This window comes from Pseudochaenichthys georgianus, chromosome 13 (assembly GCF_902827115.2).
Source record: "Pseudochaenichthys georgianus chromosome 13, fPseGeo1.2, whole genome shotgun sequence".
In the NCBI taxonomy this organism is placed as follows: domain Eukaryota; kingdom Metazoa; phylum Chordata; class Actinopteri; order Perciformes; family Channichthyidae; genus Pseudochaenichthys; species Pseudochaenichthys georgianus.
In genome coordinates this window covers 11,195,190-11,219,238 of record NC_047515.1, presented here as the reverse complement: position 1 = coordinate 11,219,238, position 24,049 = coordinate 11,195,190, and the positions used below count along the sequence as shown (strand labels likewise).

General features: G+C 41.7%; 1 protein-coding gene across 1 annotated transcript in view; it reads left to right on the top strand.

Moving 5' to 3' along the window:
• The window catches only part of ubash3bb (ubiquitin associated and SH3 domain containing Bb), a 56,288-nt gene that overhangs the window by 26,133 nt on the left and 6,106 nt on the right, over window positions 1-24,049 (top strand). The window contains exons 2-7 of the mRNA XM_034097652.1: window positions 19,120-19,173; window positions 20,591-20,777; window positions 20,962-21,160; window positions 22,661-22,830; window positions 22,906-23,114; window positions 23,486-23,630. Of these exons, the coding sequence (XP_033953543.1) occupies window positions 19,120-19,173; window positions 20,591-20,777; window positions 20,962-21,160; window positions 22,661-22,830; window positions 22,906-23,114; window positions 23,486-23,630 (964 nt within the window). The remainder of the gene's footprint in view (window positions 1-19,119; window positions 19,174-20,590; window positions 20,778-20,961; window positions 21,161-22,660; window positions 22,831-22,905; window positions 23,115-23,485; window positions 23,631-24,049) is intronic.

The window sequence follows — 24,049 nt, the reverse complement described above, 5'->3', positions numbered from 1 at the left end:
GTTAGATTTATTTTATATTCATTAAATGTACTGAATAAGAAAAAGAAGACAGCTTTTCATTTATTGCGTTAATGGAGAAGTCTGTCATGATTTTCTTTCGCAAGTTGCTAGCTAGCTAGCTAGATAACAATAGCATCCTCACTTCTGATGAGGGCACAGCAGCTGTGTGTAATTCTGAGACAACAATGAACAGTCATGCAAATGAAGACATAGGTTCTGTTTATTTACAGCTCCAGCAGCATCAAGTTGGTTGAATCAGAATTACTTTGTCATTGTTGTCGGTGTTTTCTCGCTACTAGGAGCTCTTACAAAACATAAAGTCGTGTGCACATACTTTGTACATTTCATTTCATTTCAAACCTTTATTTAACCAGATTGGTCCCATTGAGATCATAGATCTCTTTTTCAAGGGAGACCTGCAAGGCATGGGAGTCCATTAAATGTAGTTAGTACTGACATTTAAAAGACATACTTACTCTTATTAGCTATTTCCGCAGATCTTCAATTAAGCAGCATTTTAATCTGGTCCATTTAAATTAGTGGATGTCAGCCTTATCAAAATGATCAGCAACTAAATGTCTATAAAGACTTAACTTCTCCTCCACTGACCACAAGATACAACATCCCATCAAATGTATCAAGTGGATATTAATAACCATCTAACCAATGTATTTGAACATCACAACAATAAAAACCAAAAAAGGAAAATAATGTTCTGCATTTCGATGAAGAATATTAACATTAAAATCCGTACTCCCTTTACAGGGTACATTCATATTAAAAGCTAATAGAGGGGTGCAAGTCCTAAAATCCGGAAATACAAAAAATGAACCCTCAAATGTTTTCCTTGTCTTTAAGTCAACGGTTATTTCAAGGTGTTAGTGGTTAAAAGCTTAAAATAAGGTCTGTGGTTAAAACAGGCCTATGACATTTCCAAAAAAATTCTCCGACTTAAAGGTCCCCTATTATACTCTTTCTCAACAATATATTATAGGTCTCAGATATATACAAAACATGTCTTTGAAATGTTTTGCTCAAAGTACCAAACTGATCATGCATTGTAGCATCCCATAATCCCCTCTGTTTCAGCCCTGTTTCAAAAGTGCTGATTCTGTGTCTGTAGCTTTAAATGCTAATGAGCTGCTGCTGGCCACGCCCCTCTGTGAAGTGTTTGGTTGTAAAAAAAACAATGATGCTCATACAGGAGATTCCGGTGATAAGGTGGGCGGGTGTTACCTCGGTTGCAGCGTTTCCGCCAGGGGGCTGTCTTGCCGTCATTTGACGCCCTTATTCAGCTCGGAACGCCCTGAACTCGAGCCGAGGGCGTCCACAAATATTAATAATTCGAGAGAAGATCCAGAGTTTTTATCGCTTGAAATAACGAAAAGGAAAAAGGACAAGGACATCCCTCTGTTGGAGGGGCAAAGGAGTCTGGTGGGATTCTTTTCGGAGTATTGAAGATCGTTTCCCCGACATCGGCGGTGCCAGCTACAGGACAACACGGAACGTGTGCGATTTGGACGCGATGAGCGGTGCTAGTTGAGCGGTGCTAGTGGAGCACGCGCGTGAGCTGCGAGCACCAGAGCCTCGCAGTGGCAAAACTGAGGCTCCGTGGTAAACTGTGGTAACGTGAAGAGCCGTTTGGGAGGTGAAGCAGCCGACGCTTTAAGAGAGCCGAGCCAAATTATCCGGCTCACTAACGTAAAAAGATAGTATCTATAAGGGACGGCTCAAGTCAAAATTCAAACACTACCCCCCCTCCATATAAATGGATCAGGACAAAAAGAGAGGGAATCTTCTGTAGCTTAGCGGTGGTGATGTGCAGCTATGCGGCCGCAATGTTGTTCGTTTGTAGCCTAGCGTTAGCTTTTTACTTCCCGTAATGGGAAACTCCCATTCCTTTTTGTCGAGGGACCCCTCTGCAAAGCTTACTTCTGGTTCGGCCTACACAAATACGTTATCACTGCACCACACTATAATAACTGGCAGAAATTGTATAAGAAGTAAAAATATTGCTGTGATTCTTTTGTAATTTGTATGATTTCATATTGAAGCAAATGGCCCATCATGTAAAGGGTAAAACAGTCCGCATCCCTGCTCGCTGGACTCAAGCATCCATGCAGAAATGCACAGTAATTTGAATGCATCCATGATTTAATTTGTTCATAGTGCTTCATGGTGTTAGTGTGCTTCATGGTGTTAGTGTGAATGCCAACTTTCCAGCCTACAAATGCTTTCAAGGAGGTCAAGAGGAAACTCCTGGAGAAAAAGCTCTGCATATTTAAAATTGTCGTGAGTTGGCACAAAATATAGGCCAACAGCAGTTTAAATCCCAAAATACCTCTGTGGGGAAGTTTGCTGAAGTGCACTGTATACACGTCTGTGCTTTTGTTCAGCTGCAGACTCCCTGAAACAATGTACAGTAACACAGGAAAAACATTATCGGTTCTATTATTGTGACGGAAAGTCTCCTCATCCGCCACACACATCACAATGCTGGCTGAGTTTAGAAACAAAGTCTCGGAGAACAAACACAAACTTGTGCCAATACGACCAGAGCCACTAAAGCAGCTTAGGAGCGACCTTGAGAAATCTCCATTCACCAGAACACTGTCAAACACACTGCAGAGGCATGTTGGGCTGTAGTACAGAACAACATTTTCCAGCTCAACAATACTGTATTTGTAGAGCCTTATTTTTATGCAGATACTTATTTTTTAATGCACTGCTCAATTTTGAGAGTTTCAATTATTTGTTTTAATGTCTCCTTTCAGACTAGGGGAAATAAATGATCCAACATACACATTTGTTTATTAGGGTGAGAAGATTTCAATCCACACCATATTTTTTCATATAAGCTTTATAAAGAGAATATGCTTTCATTTAAATCATGTTTTTACGGAGCGTCCACACTACAGCTTCAAAAAAAGCTTGGAGCTGGGCGTGTCTGGAGCTTGGGGATTTTATTCAAGCAACACGACCAACAACCAATCACATGAATCTCCCGCCCCCGACATACAAAGCAAAAAACCCCCGGGGATTTTATGGGAGCAATATATATATAAACTCCCCAAACAGGCGAACACCTACCAGTTTCCCCCACTGTCTCTGCCACCTCCCTCCATGCCTGGTTCCTCCGGTTTGTATCCCGGTAGGTGAAGAGGGTCTGGTCATACAAAACCGGGTGATTGCTACGGCGATAGTTAGTTTCTCCTCCAACTTTTTTTGAAATATAGAAATGAACGGCGGGATATCTCTCCCAGCTTAGACGCGGTTTGATTGGCTACGGCTTGAGCTGTCAGATTTTCAGAAACGGGATTTGATTGGCTGGCGCTGGCTACTCCGGCGTCTCCGGCGGAGACGGACCGCTCTGCTACCCACAATTCAGTTTGGCGAAAAAGTGAGGCAACGTGACGTCATGTCGACGCTGTAGTGTGGACGGGCCGTACTCTACAGTAGTGATGGGAATTCCGATTCCCTTCGGGGACACGAATCTTTTGATTCAGTTCACTTGAAAGATTCGTTCACTGATTCGTTCACCGGTTCGCGAACGACATCTGGTGATTTGCACGTTCGCGAACGATTCGTCTTTGTACTTAGTGAGTCTTCACTACTGCCGAAGTCCGTACAAGAAGTTTGCTGGCGTAACATTTATGATATTAAAACACATTTTACACCTCACCTTGTTGCCCCATGAATTATGCTCTGGGAATAGGCTACATATTATTTAAGAAATATAATTGGCCATTGTTAAATCTCTCATAAATGTGTGCCTGACTATACGATGTATTACAGCAGGCTAGCACGTTATACTTTCAAACCCATGCATGGACTATGTGCTTAAATCCAAAAGCATTAAACTCCATTTGGGCGAGTTCAAAGTGAATACAAAAATATATCCTCTACATCGGTGACGATTTATTCATATTCTATAGTATGTACCCATCTATGTTTACCTTTAGCTAGCGGCTAAGCTAGTGGGACGCTACGGAGCCCAGATATCCGCCCTCTGAAGCTTTTAGGGCCGACAGGGAGAGGAGAATGTCCCGCTAACGCGGTGTGTGTGTTTCACATGAGCGGGACGCTATGGAGCTCAGGTATCCGCCATCTGAAGCTTTTAGGGCCGACAGGGGGAGGAGAATACAACGCTGTGTGTATTTATTGCTAAGCTAGCGGCTAAGCTAGCTGGACGCTACGGAGCCCAGCTATCCGCCCTCTGAAGCTTTTAGTGCCGACAGGGGGAGGAGAATGTCCCGCTAACGCTGTGTGTGTTTTTCACATTAGCGGGACGCTATGGAGCTCAGGTATCCACCATCTGAAGCTTTTAGGGCCGACAGGGGGAGGAGAATACAAAGATGTGTGTATTTATCGCTAAGCTAGCTGGACGCTACGGTTCAGGTATCCGTCCTCTTTATTGCGGACAGGTTGAGGAGGATGTCCCGCTTCTGTGTGTGTGTGTGTGTGTGTGTGTGTGTGTGTGTGTGTGTGTGTGTGTGTGTGTGTGTGTGTGTGTGTGTGTGTGTGTGTGTGTGTGTGTGTGTGTGTGTGTGTGTGTGTGTGTGTGTGTGTGTGTGTGTGTGTGTGTGTGTGTGTGTGTGTGTGTGTGTGTGTGTGTGTGTGTGTGTGTGTGTGTGTGTGTGTGTGTGTGTGTGTGTGTGTGTGTCGGAGCTCAGGCTCTGATTACAGTAGCTACACTGTAGGAAACAGTTCTGAACTGTTTCCGCCAGTTCTTTAAGTTCGTCGTTCGCGAACAGCGAACGAATCGTTTTGTGGGAGGAATCAGTTCATCTCGTTCACTTAAAAGATTAGTTCAAAAAGAACGAATCGTTCGCGAACGACCCATCACTACTCTACAGAAAGTGCTTGCTACATTTTTAGATTATGATTAGTATTTTCAGAAATGAATTAGCACAGAATGGTCACCAGACCTTTCTCCTTGATATTAGCTTAGCTTTCTGTTTCAGGTTAATATGTATTAATAGATTTAGGTCCAACAAGTTATTTTGGTAAAAGCTGCACTTTCTAAAAGAATATAGAACATACAGTGTAGTTCACTGTTGATGCTTTTTACTACATGATGATGTTCTAAACCATTACCTGCTGGGAGGACAACACACACATTCCCTGTGGTATAAGGATAGAAAATAACTGGACGTAAAGTGAGGCGGAATGGCTTCTTTTATCTGGCAGTAGCTCAGTCAGTAGGGGCTTGGACTGAGAGCTGTAGGGTCGCCGGTTCAAGTCCCCGACCAGACCTAAAATATGGAGCGTGGACTGCTACTTGGAGAGGTCCCAGTTCACCTCCTACCCTGCCGTGGTGCCCTTGAGCAAGGCACCGGACACCTCCCCTTCCCCCCTCACTCCCATTGCTCCCCAGGCGCTGTGCAATAGCTGCCCACTGCTCCTAGTACTAGACTCCTGGTATAAGATGTGTTAAATGCAGAGGCCACATTTCACTGTGTGTGCTCTGCATGTGTGACCATTAAAGAGGGTTTCATCCCTCCCTATTCTATTTAGTGCTGAGGCTAGTGACCATAATAACAAATACTATTGAAAATTGGCATCTTTTAAAAATGAACCATAAAAAAGAGTGGGAGCAGGCTAGATACGTGTATTTAAAGTTTTTTTCTGTAGTTATGAAGTCAGAAAACCCCTTCGAGTCTAAAGGGGACATTTCTTTATAAAGGTATGGTTGCATGTGCTGGAGGACTATGGCGCATGTGATTAAAAAAGGTCTAAGTGTTTCCAGAGGGAGCTGTGCCAGGTCTGCAAACTGTGACCCATTTGAAAATTACATTTTTGGGGGATTTTAATCGAGATTGACTCGTGTTGTCCGACCACGTGGGAAATCAAAAGTGATTATGGCTGCTTTGAGCAGCCACACTCAAAGGTTTGATAAGAAAGTCCATAACTCATGGAGGAGATATAATTTAGTTTGAATATAGAGTAGTGTAAGACCACTTTCTTAAATCTAGAAATGAGTTAGCTTTTTGCCTCTACTGCTTCCCTTGTCTTGAAGTCAACGTATTTTTGAAGGTGTTTGTGGTTAGAAGCCTAAAATAAGGTCTATGGTTAACACAAGCTTACAAGATTTTCACATTTTGGTCTATGACATTAAATACCCCACTCCGGAATATCTAAAGCTCTGTTTTAAAGACAACGGTTTTGCTACTAAATTAGACTAATAAGCGCCATCACGCCGAACATTTGCCACCTTTAGCTTAGCGTGACATTAGCTTTTTACTTCTGGTGTTTTAATTGTTTAATTAAAATATTATTAAGTGCTGTTAACATATGGAGATTATCCTGCTGGACAGAACGTGTTAAGTATCATTAACGTGTTTTTGCCACAGATCATATTGGCTGGAATATTCCAACATCCCATTGATTTTTCAAGGGAACTCTTGTTATGCTGACTTCCGGGTTGTTTAAAAAAAGATGTCATCACTGCACCGCTCTATGGGGATAATGATGCCCATTTTGTTATAGAGCTTTGAATCAGGTTTTACACATTAACAGTGACAGAAATTGCAATACATTCTTGACACTAGCGCTACTACAGTATGTACTGGTAGAAAAGACAAAGAAACATTGTTTATTTTTCTGAGTTTTTCTTCTGAAATCCTGGACTGTTTTACCTCTTCAGAAATAATGTCTCTTTGATTTAACTGCTTACATCTCGTGCACATTTGGAGCCGCTGTGTTAAAAAATACAGAGAGAGACAGAGAGTCGCAGAGCCTGTGGCTTTTACCATGGATACTGTGGTGACCCATTTCTCTTCGCGTGTTTATATACATGTTCAAGTCTCTACAGTGTGTGTGTGTGTGTGTGTGTGTGTGTGTGTGTGTGTGTGTGTGTGTGTGTGTGTGGTGTGTGTGTGTGTGTGTGTGTGTGTGTGTGTGTGTGTGTGTGTGTGTGTGTGTGTGTGTGTGTGTGTGTGTGTGTGTGTGTGTGTGTGTGTGTGTGTGTGTGTGTGTGTGTGTGTGTGTGTGTGTGTGTGTGAACAGGAAGTGTAAGGATGCATGCAGTTAGAGGAAACACAGCCATGGGATTTCCCACAGTGACAGAACTGCTTAGCCGAGCGAGGCTTCCCGCGAGTGGGTGGTGTGTGTGGTGTGTGTGTGTGTGTGTGTGTGTGTGTGTGTGTGTGTGTGTGTGTGTGTGTGTGTGTGTGTGTGTGTGTGTGTGTGTGTGTGTGTGTGTGTGTGTGTGTGTTGTGTGTGTGTGTGTGTGTGTGTGTGTGTGTGTGTGTGTGTGTGTGTGTGTGTGTGTGTGTGTGTGTGTGTGTGTGTGTGTGTGTGTGTGTGTGTGTGTGTGTGTGTGTGTGTGTGTGTGTGTGTGTGTGTGTGTATTTGTGTCTGCGTGTGTTCATTCAAGGTTTTTAGTCTGCGGGTGGCTGTGCACTAATGTAGTTGGTTCTTGTTTGTTGCTGCTTGCCTGTGCGTGTGTACATGTGACATCTCCTGTCAGGGGCTTTTGTGTGTGTGTGTGTGTGTGTGTGTGTGTGTGTGTGTGTGTGTGTGTGTGTGTGTGTGTGTGTGTGTGTGTGTGTGTGTGTGTGTGTGTGTGTGTGTGTGTGTGTGTGTGTGTGTGTGTGTGTGTGTGTGTGTGTGTGTGTGTGTGTGTGTGTGTGTGTGTGTGTGTGTGTGTGTGTGCGTGCGTGCGTGCGTGCGTGCGTGCGTGCGTGCGTGCGTGCGTGCGTGCGTGCGTGCGTGCGTGCGTGCGTGCGTGCGTGCGTGGGCGTGTTGCTCGCAGCCTTGTCTGTTTCTCTTCCTGTCCCTGCGTCAAGCTTTAAACGGAGGATCTCTCTACGGTTGGAAAACGTACTTTAACATCTCTGTGGGCGAGAAAGAGTGGTTTTCTCACAATAAATGCCTTTAAGATAATAGGATAACTCTGTACTGTATGTGGGTGACAACAGTGTAAAGAGCTGTTGTTTAGCTGAAGTAGAAGTCTTTTTCAGACTTGGTGTAATGTGAGGTTTGAGAGTTTGACCATTGAGTGGATTCATCAGCTCTAAACCAATGAAGCACTCAACAGCCTGTTTTTACTTTTTCCTCTGTTTTCATTACTGATAGGAGAAATCATCAAGGGACATTTTCCTACAAAGAGCTTTCATTGACTGAGCTCTCAGCGCACACTGTGCTGTCCTCTCACAGGTGGAGAGCCTGGAATAGTGTCTGTTGGGGCTGTAAGGCAGGCAGTCACATTATCATGGGGTAACAGGAAGTGGACACCAACCACAATTGGACAAATACATGCTGTAGGGCTGATTTCTTTTTTGTCGATTAAGACTAAATAATTAGCGAGAAACAAAACCCTAACTTCTGTTGTGACATGTTCACATGCAATTTTTTGTCCGACCAAGTGCAAAAAACTCAAATATATGAGGGAATGAATTCTGTGCAAATGTACATTTTTGTTAGAAAATGGTCTTAAATGATTTAACGATTGTCTGAATTGTGGGTTTTTTGGTATTAAATGTATGATTGAAGTGTATATTTTACTCACTACATTTAACTTTTAATATTTTTAGGCCTATGAATACAAAAATATCAGATATCAGCATTGTTGGCGGCAAAATACAGTTTTAGTATATATTTTGTCAAATTGTTTAAAAAAACAAAATAGAGACTTTTGTGTGTGTTTGGGGTGGGGTAAGCAATTGGCTTATGACTTCAATATTTATAAAATAATCACTATGGCCCTGGATAGCAAGTGTCTGAGTAGTTTGAAGGCAGGTTATTTGAGGTTCCAGCTTGTTACACTGACCATTACATTTTTCTTCAAAGTTAATTTAATTTTCTTTGAGGTGTCATGTCTGATCGTCACATGCTGTCATTTTCTGCTACATAATTTGTAGCTTAAGTAAAAGTAAAGCTCATATTTTCTTTGTAAAGCTGGATTTGTACCACCAGTCTTCTAACAAACAAACATTTTAAATCCCATTGGAGTGTCCAGTGCTTTCCAGAGACCCAGTTCCTCTAGGAAGAAGGGTGAAGGAGATACAGAAGTCATGGTTCTGTGGGTATGTCTGTTGACAGCTTCATTTTCTGCTGTGACTGCGACTGCTTGAAGCCACTGACTTCTGCTCCTCAGCATTATGCTGAGCAGTGTGGAGGGTGGGGAGCGATGGTGCAGAGCTGCACTGTCATCATTAGGACGGAGGGAGTGGTGAGTAGCTGGCCTTTAGCGAGGCAGCTCTCTGTTCCCACCAGACCTTTGTGAGCACTTTGATCAACAAACCTCAGGACAGTCTGCACTACCATCAGCTCTCCGAATACACATCAGCTTTGATTTCTTTCATGATCCAAACTGAAATGAGTTCCAAAGAATCTCCTTGCTCTGTTTACATGGGATCCTCCTTGGGTTGCCATACCCTCTAATCGGCATTTTGATTGAGCTTAGGGCTCGCCTTAGGAAACAAACCACCCACGGCTATGGAAACCCTGAAAGGCAGCAGCAGAGGAAGGAAACGTGGGACGTCATGGGGAATCCAAAAATATATGTTTTGACAGCTTTTTTATGTTGTGGTTATTTTACAGCCATGATTCAGAAACGAGTACAACACTGAGAAAAATCACTTTAAATTGGGGTTTCCAACCCCTCATGTTGACATGCAGCTACAGTTGTTGTCTAAAGGCCTTGAGACACCAAGCCGATTATTGAACGTTGGTCAAGTTAGAGACCTCGATCAGCGTACGTTGACCATGTTGTTGCTGTGTGTGTGTTGTGCTGTGGGCATAATCTGCTCATTGTAAACCTTCATCTCATCTGATTCTAATACTCGCCACCTGCTGCTATGGAGAGTGATTTCCATTCACGAAGGGGCCGAACATAGGTGTCTTAGTGATGTGTTCAAGTGAGCCTTTTGGCAAAGATGAAGGCAACACGGAAATTAGCAGGTGGCTTCGTCAAAACTAGTTATTTGATGTTGGTTTGGTGCCTTTTGGGCCGGCCTTTACTTATAACTATTCCCCCACACAAAACGTATCCTCTCTAAATCAGTGGTCGCCAACCAGTCGATCGCGAGTGTGGTGCGGGTAGATCGCGGACCGTTACAAAAAAAAGTAACAAAAGAAATACAAATATAATACAAATAATAATGTTTGAAAAATACGTTTTTAGATGTAAACCTATCATCCACCACCCCATTAGCAGGAACCACTTGATTGCCGTATATTTGAGACACCTCAATAATATAATACATTAACCGTGCTTTACGTGAACCTCATCATGACACAAGAGAGGACGGCAGGAGTGCAATTTCCCGTGTTCAGTGAATGCAACAGAGGCAAGTCACCAGACCAATCAGAAAGTTGCATGGAAATACACGTGTGCTTGTGTCATTCAAGCTCGGCTGTGTGTGTGTGTGTGTGTGTGTGTGTGTGGTGTGTGTGTGTGTGTGTGTGTGTGTGTGTGTGTGTGTGTGTGTGTGTGTGTGTGTGTGTGTGTGTGTGTGTGTGTGTGTGTGTGTGTGTGTGTGTGTGTGTGTGTGTGTGTGTGTGTGTGTGTGTGTGTGTGTGTGTGTGTGTGTGTGTGTGTGTGTGTGTGGCAATAGCACATTTAGTGTGAGAGAGGAGAGAGCGAGAGAGAGAGAGAGAGAGAGAGAGAGAGAGAGAGAGAGAGAGAGAGAGAGAGAGAGAGAGAGAGAGAGAGAGAGAGAGAGAGAGACCGGTGCTAGCGGGGACCGTCATGTTAGCATCTGGTTAGCTAGCTGCACTAACGGACATAAGGAGCTGTTTCCACAACAAGCTGGAGGAGAGTCCTCCCCTGTCAGACTGAGGGGCTCTGGTGAGCTAAAGGACTCTTGAGTGTTTAGAACGGTTTTGTCACAAATTATTCAAAAGATTATTTCCGTGGCACACCTTCATATGATCATTATAGTTATACAAACAATAAGAGAATAAATGAAAAACAGGTATGCAATACTATATGGCAGTAAAACAAGAATGCAGTTTAAAAGGGTGATTTGTAAAATATCCATAACGAAAAAGAAAATCTGTTTACAGTTCTGTTTTCCCCCCTAGAGGAGGTGAGGACCTAGAGGAGGTGAGGACCCCCCTAGAGGAGGTGAGGTCCGCCCCCCACTCGTAAAAATAGCACTTTACCCCTGCCTATATGCCGTGAGCTGATTATGGAGCCTTCATTTAACAGTAATTCAGATGCAATTAGCCTATATAAAAGGCCTCAAAGGCCGTCTTTTTCACTCAATTCTGCAATAGGTAGATCTCGCCTTTCACCTAGGCCGAGGTCGGTGATCTTGGGCTTAAAAAGGTTGGTGACCACTGCTCTAAATCGTGATCAGCAAAGGTCATTCAGATACAAAGAATCACAAGTCATGTTTTGAACATCAGCTCAAACATTTTTCTTTTTAAGTCTAATAAATCAACTCAAGAATTTAAACAACTATTTTACATAGCAAAGGTCAATTTACTCACCATGGAGAATACCACTTAATCATTAAGAACAGTTTTGTAATGTCTCCTGTGTCTGTGGAGATTAGTCAAATCTGACAAAGTAGCCTGGATGATGTCATCAGGGTCATCTGGAATTAGGCTTGAGAAGGAACAACTACTACTGAAAAAAGAGGACGTTAACCAGGCTTCGAAGATCTACAGTGATATAAGGAAAGAAGCTATTGAGTTGCTTTATGGTAATTGTAATATCTAGTGTTTCTGGAGCTTGATCCTCCCTAAGGAGTAAAAGTCAGCATATGTCGACCTCTGTTGCTACAATTTGTACCATCCTTTTTAAATGAGATGTTAACAAGTTCCCTACATTCATGAATTATAATACAAAACTGTTCAAGTATCTCTTTATTCCACATTTTAACCCTGGATAGTTCATAGTTGCTGACAATTTGCTCATCCTTGTGGTTTACATACTATTTCACACCAAGCATCAGCAGCAAACAGGCACAGAGTTAAGAACCACAAGATGTGATATATTGCACCATTGATCCTTAGATGATTTATTAATGGAGTGAAGTTATAAAATACCACACGTCCCGATGTAAAAAGGTTATGTGGCAGTTAGATTAACTCACTGGTTATGCCACATTTGGCAGGAATGAGTATAACTCAACAATAGTTGTAGTACTTGCTCAGTGTCACAAAGTGTTGTTTGGCTCATTCGAGATATCAATCTAGTGACATGTGTTTGCTTTGGAGCAGGGGTCGCTTGAACAAGCTCTGGATTTCGGATTTGGCTCCCATCTGTTTATGTTTCATAGTTTTCTGGCTGTTTTTTTATTGTCATGTTGCAGTGCTTCGGCTTTACTGTGAATAGGGATGTCCCGATCACCTTTTTTTGCTCCCGATCCGATTCCGATCATTTGATTTTGACAATCTGCCGATACCGATTTTTTCCGATCTTTATGCAATGCATTAAGAGAAAAAAAAGGTAACAGATAACGGCTGGTCATCCAACGCGATGAGTTCAGCTATCTTGGCTGTTATTGTGTTGGCCTTTTCACTGTTCTGGGGCAGTTTCTCTTTCCTTTTAATAGTCTCTGAAAGTGTCGGTTGTTTCCGTGCCGTTACCTGAGTGGCCGCTGTGTACTCGCCGTGTTGGTGTTGGTGTTTGTTTCTCAGGTAGCGTATTAGATTGGTCGTGTTGAACGTAGCTCTGTTCTTTCCACCACGCGGAACCTCTGCCTTGCAAACATTGCATCTGGCTGTTACACTGCCTTCGCTTTCAATTTTATAATACTTCCAAACTCCTGACATTTTCTCTGTCCCGACTCCCGAGTCACCAGCTGAACGTAGCCTCTCGTTAGCTTATTGCTACTATTAGACACTGCGCCCTGCCCACTCTGTTGCCAGCTTTCAGAGAAATAAGCAACCAGGTCTATGAAAACAAGCCCAAAGAAAGCAACACATACATGATGTTGTGTAATTTTAAACCAAAACTAAGTCCTCAGGATGACTTTAAGACGTGAACATGGTCATTTTGTTTTGTAACATTAAATAAAAAAATATATATATTATAAAAAAAAAAAATGTAAAATCCCGATCCCCGATTTTTTGAAAATCACGTGATCGGCTCCGATCCCCGATCACGTGATCGGATCGGGACATCTCTAACTGTGAACGTAATGCCTGATTTGATTCTGCATGGTTCTGTCATACAGGGCAGAATAAGGTGATTGAAAGTGATACAAGTCTTGATGCAGAGAAACACCGCTGCCACCACATGCGAAGGCCTTACCGAGGAATGCAATGTTTGCTTGTCACCAGACATAAAAGGGCCCATGGTGCCACAAATAACGAGTTGTGAATCATCTGTTCATCAACTATCTGTGCAAAGATCTTTGCCCCCATTATACACATTTTTCTTTCGAAACATGTTGTCCCATGCCCGTTGTTCAATGATTAATGCCATAGTATTGCTTCTTAACATTTTTGTAATTTGTTGAAGCCTCCAAGCTTTAGGATTGCCTTTGGAGCCATTTTTTAGACTGACAATACATCTAACATACAGCCTCAAACACAATATATGAATTACTTTTCTACCATGAGATTATATATTTACAAGATTAACGTTTTGATGGGTTGCCAACTCTCACGCATCTGGCATGTGACACACTCTCAATCTCACGCTCTCACGCTGCCCAAACTATTCTCACGCCAAAACAAGAATACCGAAGACTAGAAACGGTTTTGAAAACTTTTGTCACGTAGTGATCGTCTTCTCAGTAGAACATCTTTGATAATATCTTCTGACCAATCAGAATCAAGATAACAGCGTTGTGTTGTTGTTGCAGGAAGTCCCGACGGAGAATACTTTTGCTGTAGTACATCTCTATATACTACATAAGATACACATTACCCCAAAATAAGACCCCACGGTTTGATGATTGATAGGTGTGTGGGCTGTCTTTCATTTTGACACACAGAACAATGGGGGCTATCCACCCTTATCCACAATGTAAAGTAATTCACAGCCTCTTCCCTCTTCTCTCTGTGAGGAGCAGCAGGTTCAGCTTTCAGAACAAAGTAACAAAAACCTAAAATGGCATTCATTTTTTAAAATATGTCGTGTAGTAATAGATGTATTTATTTTTCTTCTCAAGAGAGTACCAGCATGTGCATTTTATGTTAGTATTTCAACAAATCTCCTGGGGGAGAATCCCCCCAGACCCCCCTGCAGGGGTTGGGTTTTCAGCATGTCAACTCTTTCACTTGTGGGGAAATTGCAGGATTGGCTCCAGGTCGCCCTTTTTATTTACTTCAAGACACATTTGCCTTTTTATTTCATACAGTTCAATTTGGATTGAGGAAATAATCTAAACTTTACGCGCGGCGTTTCACTGTCAAGGGGAGCGTGTATGTAATTACATTGCAAATACTGACTTGAGCCCCACCACTGTATGGGTTAGCCCTACCATAGATTACCCGACACAAATACTCCGTGGCCGCCACTGCCGACCCGTATTGCGCATGCGCAGATCTAAGATCCAGTAGAAATGATAAAAATTAAAAGTTTGCTGCTTATTGTTCTACTACAAGGCCAAAATAGTCAAAGAGTATGAGAGTGAGAGTGTGTTAATTAATATATTTGGCAGTTTGGAGTAAGTCTGTACATTTGTTTGTGTGTGTGTGTGTGTGTGTGTGTGTGTGTTTCATGTATAGGCATCTCACGATAATTAATTTTGTTGGATACATTTTCCCGGAAATTATTGCAATAAACGATAATATTGTCGGCACTGTTGTATGACCATTTTAGACCATTGACATAATGATAATATATAATAATAATTCAAGTACATCCTTTCAAACTGCTAGTAAATGGCAATTTATCGAGTTCATTTTTATTTATCCTACGATAAGTCAACTAATTGCTTATCGCGATTCGCGACAGGCCTATGCACACAATAAAACAGTGGAAACAAACATGTTTGACTTTCATTAGTGAATGAAACTGTGTGCCCTTTATAGTCTGTGTCCAATATTGTGTCTTTGTATATATTGTATATATCCTATATGCTAAGGTCCCGCTACTGACACGATAGCAGTCATTTCGTGCGCATATGTGTAATTAAACCCATGATACCAAAATCTCACTCCAGCCAGGTACCCAAAGTTGGCAACCCTGCATTACCTTATGAAGAAAAACATGAAGTCTATCGTGAAATTGCTCATTGCTATGTATATGTTGTATCTCTATCTTAGAATATATGTGCTTAAATGTAACTTATCTAAAAAATTACTCTTCTTTTATCGGCTGAAATAGCTGAAACTGTTTCTGTCAGATCAACTGTAGCTAACTAGTTGGCAGAAGCTAATATTATTTGCATGAGTTGGTTGAGTTCAACCATGTGTTACTGTATGTTTACAACCAAGTGTTTATTAAAGGAAAACCCTTTAAAAGGCTCTTAAATACACTTTATGACAAGATACATGGTATCATGAAGTAATCACTTGTACAAGGTTGTGGGAGCATCCACTTCACTAAATACAATATGGCAGGACATAACTGCTCATGTTAGCCTGAAGTCAATGCCCAGAGGCATTCAGATCCGTTTTCCACACAGTAAGAAATGCTACAGTGGGTATGCTAGTCTAGTCTCTTTACACAACCTGTAACCCCACACAATGATGAGGTGTGAATTGCTCCTTGGCCTTGGAGGGCCTTAGTAGTATGGTGGCTATGGGTATTAAGCTAGGAAGCAGGGCATGCTAACGTTAGCGGCTAACACTGTAGCAAACACTGTTTCACTTTTTACTTTTCTCCTGTAATAACGGCTTGGGGAAGGGTCAAAACAAGCTCTTCAAACACATTCTAAGTAACCAGGATTAGGTTGTTGTCCGCTTGAGTCCTAGCATAGCAGTATGAATGATATGCTTGATTGTCTGTATTTCATACGCACACATTTAGATAATGTATAGGCAAATACAGTATCTACAGTATGGGACATTGTGTTTGTCTTGCACAATGACTTACGTTATGATACCGTATGCATTGCAGGACTTACTTCCCCAAACCATTTCTTTCTCATGGTTTTGAAAACCTTGTGTTAGATATGGGACGGTTATTACTGCTATGTAAACCAGGTGTTAGTATGTGGCAAAGCTTTTCTTTACATTCTCTCGATATACTGTTTACTGCTGTGTGGGTGTGCGTTGAAGTGGTTCCTTATTCAGCCGCTGCTTCTCGTTCTCTCTTCCTTCTTTCTGATTCTCTCACACACACATGCAATGGTATGTAGGTCTACACCTGTGGGACACAGCAGCTTCACACAACCCAAGCCGCCTTTTGCACAGTGTTTCGCAGTGTGCTGACTCTGATGTCTCGGCTGTGGTCAGAACGGCTGCTAACTGAGCTCTCTGTGGTGAAGTTGAATACAAAAAGGCCAGATGTCGTTTTGCTTGGTATATGTGATTTGGGTCTTGTGTATAAAGACCAGTTGTTTAAAAGAAAATCTGCATTGCCCTCTGCTGATGTGCTATCATTCTAAAAGGGTTTCCCTGAAGGTCCCTTAAATAGTTATATATTTGAAATTATAAACTCAGGGTTTCCGTGGAAAGTCCAATATAATCTCGGGCCACTCATAAATGTCCATCCCTGGTCTCTGCAGTCTACACATAGAAGTTTCAATGGGCAAGACACTGAACTCAAGATACTTAAACATATGAATATCTGTCCTTCTTGATAATCAAGTGGCATGGTGTATTGTATCCCCTGCTACCATTGTATGAAATTGTGTGTGAATGCTTGCTTTTCATTTTAGAGGTCGATAAGAGTGCGTGCTATATTATAATGCACTTGTTCTGTACACACACACAACCCGTCCCATCCCACAGGAACAACATCTCATGCCATGCTGAGGGAAGCTGCTAGCCCCCGAGAGATGAAAACCACATTAGCATGTACAAGCTCTTATCTCCTGAGTGGCAACTAATTAGATTCTGCGGCTCTAATGTGCGCTATCTGATCTGCCTTTTCCTCCTCCTGCTTATCAGCTGCGCCTCCAGGTGCTGCTGAGGTAAGGATGGAGACATGAATGGATCATTCTCTCCGCTTCTTTCATCCTTTGTAATGCTTCCCGGCAAATTAAAACATGTGGAGTTGCCATGGCAAAAATTAAAATTTAACAATCTGTTTTCATCATTAGCTGCAACATTGTTTGTTTTGTGAAATCGGGACTTTTATATATTTTTGAATTGGGAACGCTGTTTGAAGCCAGTTAGTTCAGTCTTTTCTCAGCTCTCTTTTGATTTTTCTTCTTTAAAGTATTGTATTTAGATTTCTTTGACTGACTGATTGATCACTCTCTTCAGTTCTTCAAAGTAGATAATAAACACACATTTTAAGAAAATAATGATATGCAGGTTGAGGTTCTTCACTCAAACCAGAATACACTTAAAAGTGTTTCCTAAGTAACTGAGAGTCTTACGTTATGGTTAAGAGGAGTCCTTCATGAGTCCTACTACACAATGTATCATTTTCCGTGAGTTTAAGAATGTAGTATTCTTCAAATCTTGACATGAATTTACCATTACTCATTGGCACTCTGACCTTTGAGATTAAGAGGTTGTCGGCTTTTGGTTTGTCAGCAAGATTATGGAAAAACTATTGGCACAATGTTCATCAAACTAGATGGAAGCGTAGAGCATTGGCCACATTTCAGGGTGAATCTGAATCACGTGGTGAATATACACGTTTAATGTTTTACTTATGGAAAGGGCGTTGGTGGAATTCTATGCTCTCGGAAAGCCCTTCTAGTTCACCAAATGTATTATGAAATGATATATTAAAGAATCACTAGTCAACGCTTCCTCTTATTTGCAATCCATTTTGTTCTGCCCCCAGTTGGCCATTAGTCTGTCTGACATAAATGTACCATTACTCATTTACACACGCTGACCTTTTGCATTAAAAGGTGGGAATAGAAATAATATATAAATACCTTTTTTAAATGAAGGTGTTGTACATTAAAAATGGTTTTATTGCAACACAAAACTAAATTGTTACCTTCCCTAATGACTTTATATTTTCGGTTCAGTTTATTTGTTTGTCAGCAAGATTATGGAAACATTTTAATAAAACTTGGTGAAAATGTGCCAGTATTCTGTTCCTCACGTTTAAATCCAAATCAAGGGGTGGATACATGTATTCTTTTTTACTTGGCGGAGATCTGCGCTCTCCAAAATCCCTTCTAGTCACATAGATATAGAATACAAAACTGAATTGTTACCTTTCACAATGTACGGTTTGGTTTGTTGGTTTGTCAGCAAGATTGTCAAAACATCTTGTGGCCAAAATGTCCTGAAACCTGGTGGAAAGTTGAAGCATGAGCCAAGGAAGAGTAGATTTAGGGAGGATACGAATCATGGGGTGGACACACGTACTGTTTTACTTATGGAAACAGCGTTGGCGGAGTTCTACGGCAAAAGCCTTTCTAGTTCAACAACAGCAAATGACCATCGACTTTGCAGTTCGCCTCAGCTCTATGGAGGAATGTGACACTTTTAATGGTATTCTATTGGTTTCATAGCCCAAGTTTATACAGACTCCTAATCTTAAAGTTACAATGTAATGGTGTGAAATAAATCTAAAAACTCTACACAATCTCAAAACATTAAGGACTCCAACAATTATTTATAGAGATTGTTTTCCAATAATATGTTTTGTTCCCATTTAGAGTGGCAGTATTCCATCAACAGCTTTAAACCTTATTTTGTTTGGTTATCGTCTTTAAAGCCTTAATTTTCATCTCTAAATATCTACAGAGCTTCCACATAGGTGTGGATCCAAGACAGTTTTTCTTGAAGCAGACTCCTGTAAAGAGAAGATCAATGATTAACTTCATTCAGATAGAAGTATCTTCTCCACATTTCTCCTTGTTGCAGTGCTGGCTATTCAAACTCTGTTACTGCGCATATTTTCACTCTATACATGATTACAATGTAGATGAAAATTCTCAGTGGTGTTCAAATGACCTGTAGCCAACATGTGTACGTTTCCTTGGGCAAGATACTTAGCCCTGAATTGCTCTCTTGGCATGTCTGGAAATTGAAGCGTATGTTAGTTGCTTTGGATTATAGTGTCAGCTAAATAACATGTCATGTGAAAATAATGACATTTTCTTTTCCTGCTTTGCTCTCTTACAGACTCAAAGCTCTGGTATCAACAGGAGGTCGGAGTGTTCAAGCAGCATGTGACTGGTGAGTGAAAACATTACATTTATGTATAGTTTATAGACCCATCCAAAGTTACGGAAAATGTGTGTTATACTGCCCTCTGTTGTACAAATTGGTACAGTATATCCTGTGTATGTTGTTGAGAAATAATGATTTTATTGATTCATTTCAAGCAGCCCTCTTACTTTTGAGAAATGAAATGCAACCTCTGTCGGCAAATAAATAACAAAAATAATATAATATTAATAATGATATATTTAATCATTTCATTAGCTTCCTCTCAACAGATTTAATACAAATATGTGTGATAAGAAATGTCACCAAATTAGAAAAAAGTGCTACCTATCATTTACACACTATGTTATCAAAGTGCTGGTAAATTGAAGCATGCTGCATATTTTGAATGCATTCGGCAGAACAAAGTCCCCCCTAATTATTGTACAGCAAATAGGATCATTGGAATATTGAATGCCAAAGAGTTCTTTTAAAATGTTTGTTGTCATTGACTTCAAGGTCGAGTGATGTTACCATCGAAAGAGCTGTACTGAAGAGTCAGAAGCATCAATGTTTTTTTAATAACATTGACATTCAAATGCTTTTAAATGCATTCTGTGTGTCTATTCATATGAATTGTGTTTAAAGCTGGTATGTTTGCATCTAAGGAGTACGATAGACCAATGTGGGACGCAGTAGCTCAGTCTGGAAGGAACTCAGCTTGGGAACTGAAGGGTCCCCGGTTCAGGTCCCGATTGGACCAAAAGATACGGAGTGTGGACTGGTAGCTGAAGAGGTGCCAGTTCGCCTCCTGGGAACTGCCAAGGTGTCCTTGAGGAAGGCACTGAGCCCTAACTGCTCACTGGCGCCGGAACACTGGCAGCCCTTTCACTCTGACACCTTTCCATCTATAGGTCCTATGTGTAATTATAAAATAACACCAGAGGGAAAAACTGAATTCCCCCTTGGGATTAATTAAAGTGGATCTCTAATTTATTATAAGTATGATACTATTTGTAGAATTAGATTCAAGTTGTAGCTGCATATGTATGATTCAGGCAAATGTGAACATTTACAAAAACTCCCGAGTGTTGTAAAGACCAATAGTGTGAATTAGCTGGCTGCCCATGTACTGTAGCGCCAAGTGAAGGACCCTGGTTCCAATCCGGCCTGGGACCATTTGACGCATGTCTGCTTCCCCATTACTATTTTATCTCTATAATAAAGGGACTGGTTGCACACATTTTTTTTTTTTTAAATAATATATATATATTCTGCTTCAATCCATTTTGTATGGCCCCACTTTGCGCACCTGCTTGCCCCAGTCATTGTACTCGAATGAATAGAATAACTTTATTATTATAATGACGACAGACATTCGAAGCATCATTTCTAAACCTCAATAGAAGCTTCAAAGTAACTGAAGGCTTGCTCCCTCTCCCTCCAGGCTCTTCTCTCATGTCGATGACCCGTTCCTGGACGAGCCTCTGCCCAGGGAGTTTGTCCTCTACCTGCGGCCCAGCGGACCCCTGCAGAACCAGCTCTCACACTTCTGGCAGCAGAGCCGCGTCACATGTGGCAAAAACAAAGCACACAACATTTTCCCACACATCACCCTCTGCCAGTTCTTCATGGTGAGTTGTGCAGCTTCACGAAGGACAATAATTAATGTTCATTCATATCAGTTGCACTGTGATTGCATCCTGTGTGTTATGACTATTTCAGACATGTACTTCATTACCCTAACTTACCTCTGTCTGCACAACAAAGAACCATTTGTTTATTTTCCAATTTCCCATGAACCCTCCTTCCACACAGTGTGCAGACCACAAAGTGGAAGCCCTGTGTGAGGCCCTGCAGGCGTCCGTCCAGCAGTGGCGGGGTCGATTCCCCAGCCCTCTGCCTCTGGAGCTCTACACATCCTCCAACTTCATCGGCCTGTTCGTGGAGGAGACGGTGGCCGACGTCCTCAAGCAGTTTGCCGCTGACTTCTCCACAGAGGCCGCCAGGAAGGCAGGTAGGAAGCACAAGCATTGGAGCCTTTTAAGATGAGCATATCTTAGATATATTTTGAGTTGAAATATAATGTTTGAAATATATTTATGAAAGCTAGTATTTATATAAATATGTTTTGATTGTGGGCAGCTGTGGTGAGCGGGGCTTTAAAGAGACGAGATAATTGTAGTGTTCTCCAGTAAGATGGCGGAGGGCCTACAGTTTTCTGACCACGTTATTTGGCGCATTATTTTACATAGAAGATCGCATTATGTGGCACACTATTTTAAGTATTTTTGACAATCGATTGCCTGATTACAGTAGTGACATTTGGAAGTTGGATTTCTTTTGTTTCCCGGAGAGTCAACCAGAGTGTATTGCTGAATAAATCATAATCGTGTTTAAGAAGAACTCAACAACATATCGATGCATTCTATTTGGGAAAAGTGTTTTGGACAGCCTCACCTGACCTCATGTGGCTTAAGTGAAAGCCAGAAATCAGTCACTTCAACAAGCATTAGCAGTGAAGCGCAACACAGCATCATCTTCATTATGTGTGTGCTTGTGTTTCATACTCTGCTCTCAATGAGCCTGCCTGTTTACATAAAGAATCAAATGAGTAAACATAAACACAATGCCCTGGGATTACCACTTGTTTAGGAAGTGTTACAAGTAAAAGTCCTTGCTACTTAACAATGTAACTTCAGTAAAAGATTAATAGTTTTAGCATCAAGAAATGCTTCACGTACCAAGTATTCATTATGCAGATTGGACATTAAATGTACCTTAAAGGGATATTTTCCATGTTTTCAATAAACTTATGAACGAATATGATGGCGTTATACAAATATATACTTTTATAAACATTTCAGGCTTTTTCTTTTGCTCGCCATTCACAACTTTATTGCACCATCGCTGCCTGATTTCCCAAACTACGGAGCGGGCTGAGGGTCAAGGAACATGTGTGCAAAAACGAGTGACAAAATGAATTGTGGTTTTCAAAGGAAGTTGCATTAACGCGTTATTATCACATTAACTTTGACAGCCCTAGGAAACACTCATGTAGAGTACAAGCACCATTAAATGCACTTAATTGCAGTAGCTGAGTAAATGTACTTCCTTTTCACCGCTGGTATAGAGTTCAGCATCAGTTCATCACTATACCATGGCCGTGTAATGTGTGGTGACCGGCTGTCTGCCCCAGCAATGTCAGTAAATGATTGGTCAGGGTGGCGGTCGTGGCGGGTTATTAAAACTCTCGCTCATCTGTCGCTGTAACTCTCCTTTAAACACAGGCGAAAATGATACTGACTGCCAAAGAGTATTTCAGGCAGCTCAGAGCCAAATCAGATTCGATCCATGGTGTTGGCACTAACGCACTGTCATATTTCTGTTTCTGGTAAAGATCAGTGTCTTTTGAATCTGATGGGGAAATGTTGAGCGTTGTTGGTTGGACTCTCTGATGATTATGGAACATTGACCTTACTGAAACTTCTTGAACTATGGACGTTTTTTCTTCCAGAGGTGCATGTGGAGCCTCATAAGAAGCAGCTCCATGTAACTCTGGCCTACAACTTCCCCACCAATCACCTGCCTTCGCTGGAGAAACTGGCCAAGGGCATCGAAGTTAAGCTGGGCTGTGATTGGCTGGCAGTCTTGTTTTCCCGGGACATTCGTTTTGCAAACCATGAGGTGGGTGATATTCAAAACCAAAGCTTATTTATGAGTTGTAAATGTCACTACGTTAGTTAATGAGTTCCTCTGCAGACGCTGCGGGTAATGTACCCCTACTCGCCTCAGAACGAGGATGAGCTGGAGCTGGTTCCTGGAGATTTTGTCTTCATGTCTCCGGTGGATCAGAGCAGTACCAGCGAGGGCTGGGTGTACGGGACATCGCTGGGCTCAGGGCTGTCCGGCCTGCTGCCTGAGAACTATGTCAGCCTGGCGGATGAGTCCGAGACCTGGGTGTTCCACGGGTGAGCAGTGCACGCCACACTGACACAGGAGATGGTCCTAAATGCCTAAACCATATAAAAAGTAAAAAAAAAAATAATAATATCAAAGAAAAATACTGTTAATTTCATCTGGGGATGTAAAGAAACAATTAAATTAAATAAAATCATTTGTTTATCAAAAGTGCAATTTTCCAGTCAATCATAAGCCATTCTAACTTAATCTTGCAGGTGTTTTTAGATCCAAATGTTAGCCAGTTAAAAACGAATGGGAATCATTTGTGGTCCCTCTTAAAATGTACAACTTGCCTTTTAACTTATATTTGCTGAAAGTATAACAATTTATTTTAATGGAGGAAGGTATTGCCAATTATTGAATTGCTCTCCCCCCACAGCTCCCATTCCTTCTTCAGCTGTGGGCCAAGTGACAGGAGCAGTAAGGACAGAGGGATGTTTGACGGGCTGCTGGACAGCCGACGGATGGAGAACAGCAGTCCTGGAGACACCCCCACCCTCAGTCTCATCTGTCATCCAATGCAGGTACGTTAGCCTTCATAACTGTTATTGTTCTGTTTTTGTTCATGTTCCCCCTAACGGCAGAACAGATGAAAAAAGAATATAAAAAAGATGATCCTGGCAAAACCTGGACATATTATGCCATTTTTTTCAGGTTCATATTTGTATGTTTTGCGTCTACTGGGACATGTCTCCATGCTTTAATGTTCAAAAAGCTCTTTTATTTTTCTCATACTGCCTGTGCTGCAGCACCTCTTTTCACCCTCTGTCTGAAACCAGAGCCCAGTCTGCTCTGATTGGTTAGCCGGCCGGCTCGGTTGTGATTGTTCACACAGCTTAGAGATGTCCCGCCCCTTAGACTATCACGTACAATGCATTGGAGCACTAGCCAATAGAAGCGCAAGTGTTACATAGTGATGTCATTATGTTATGGAAGTCCAATG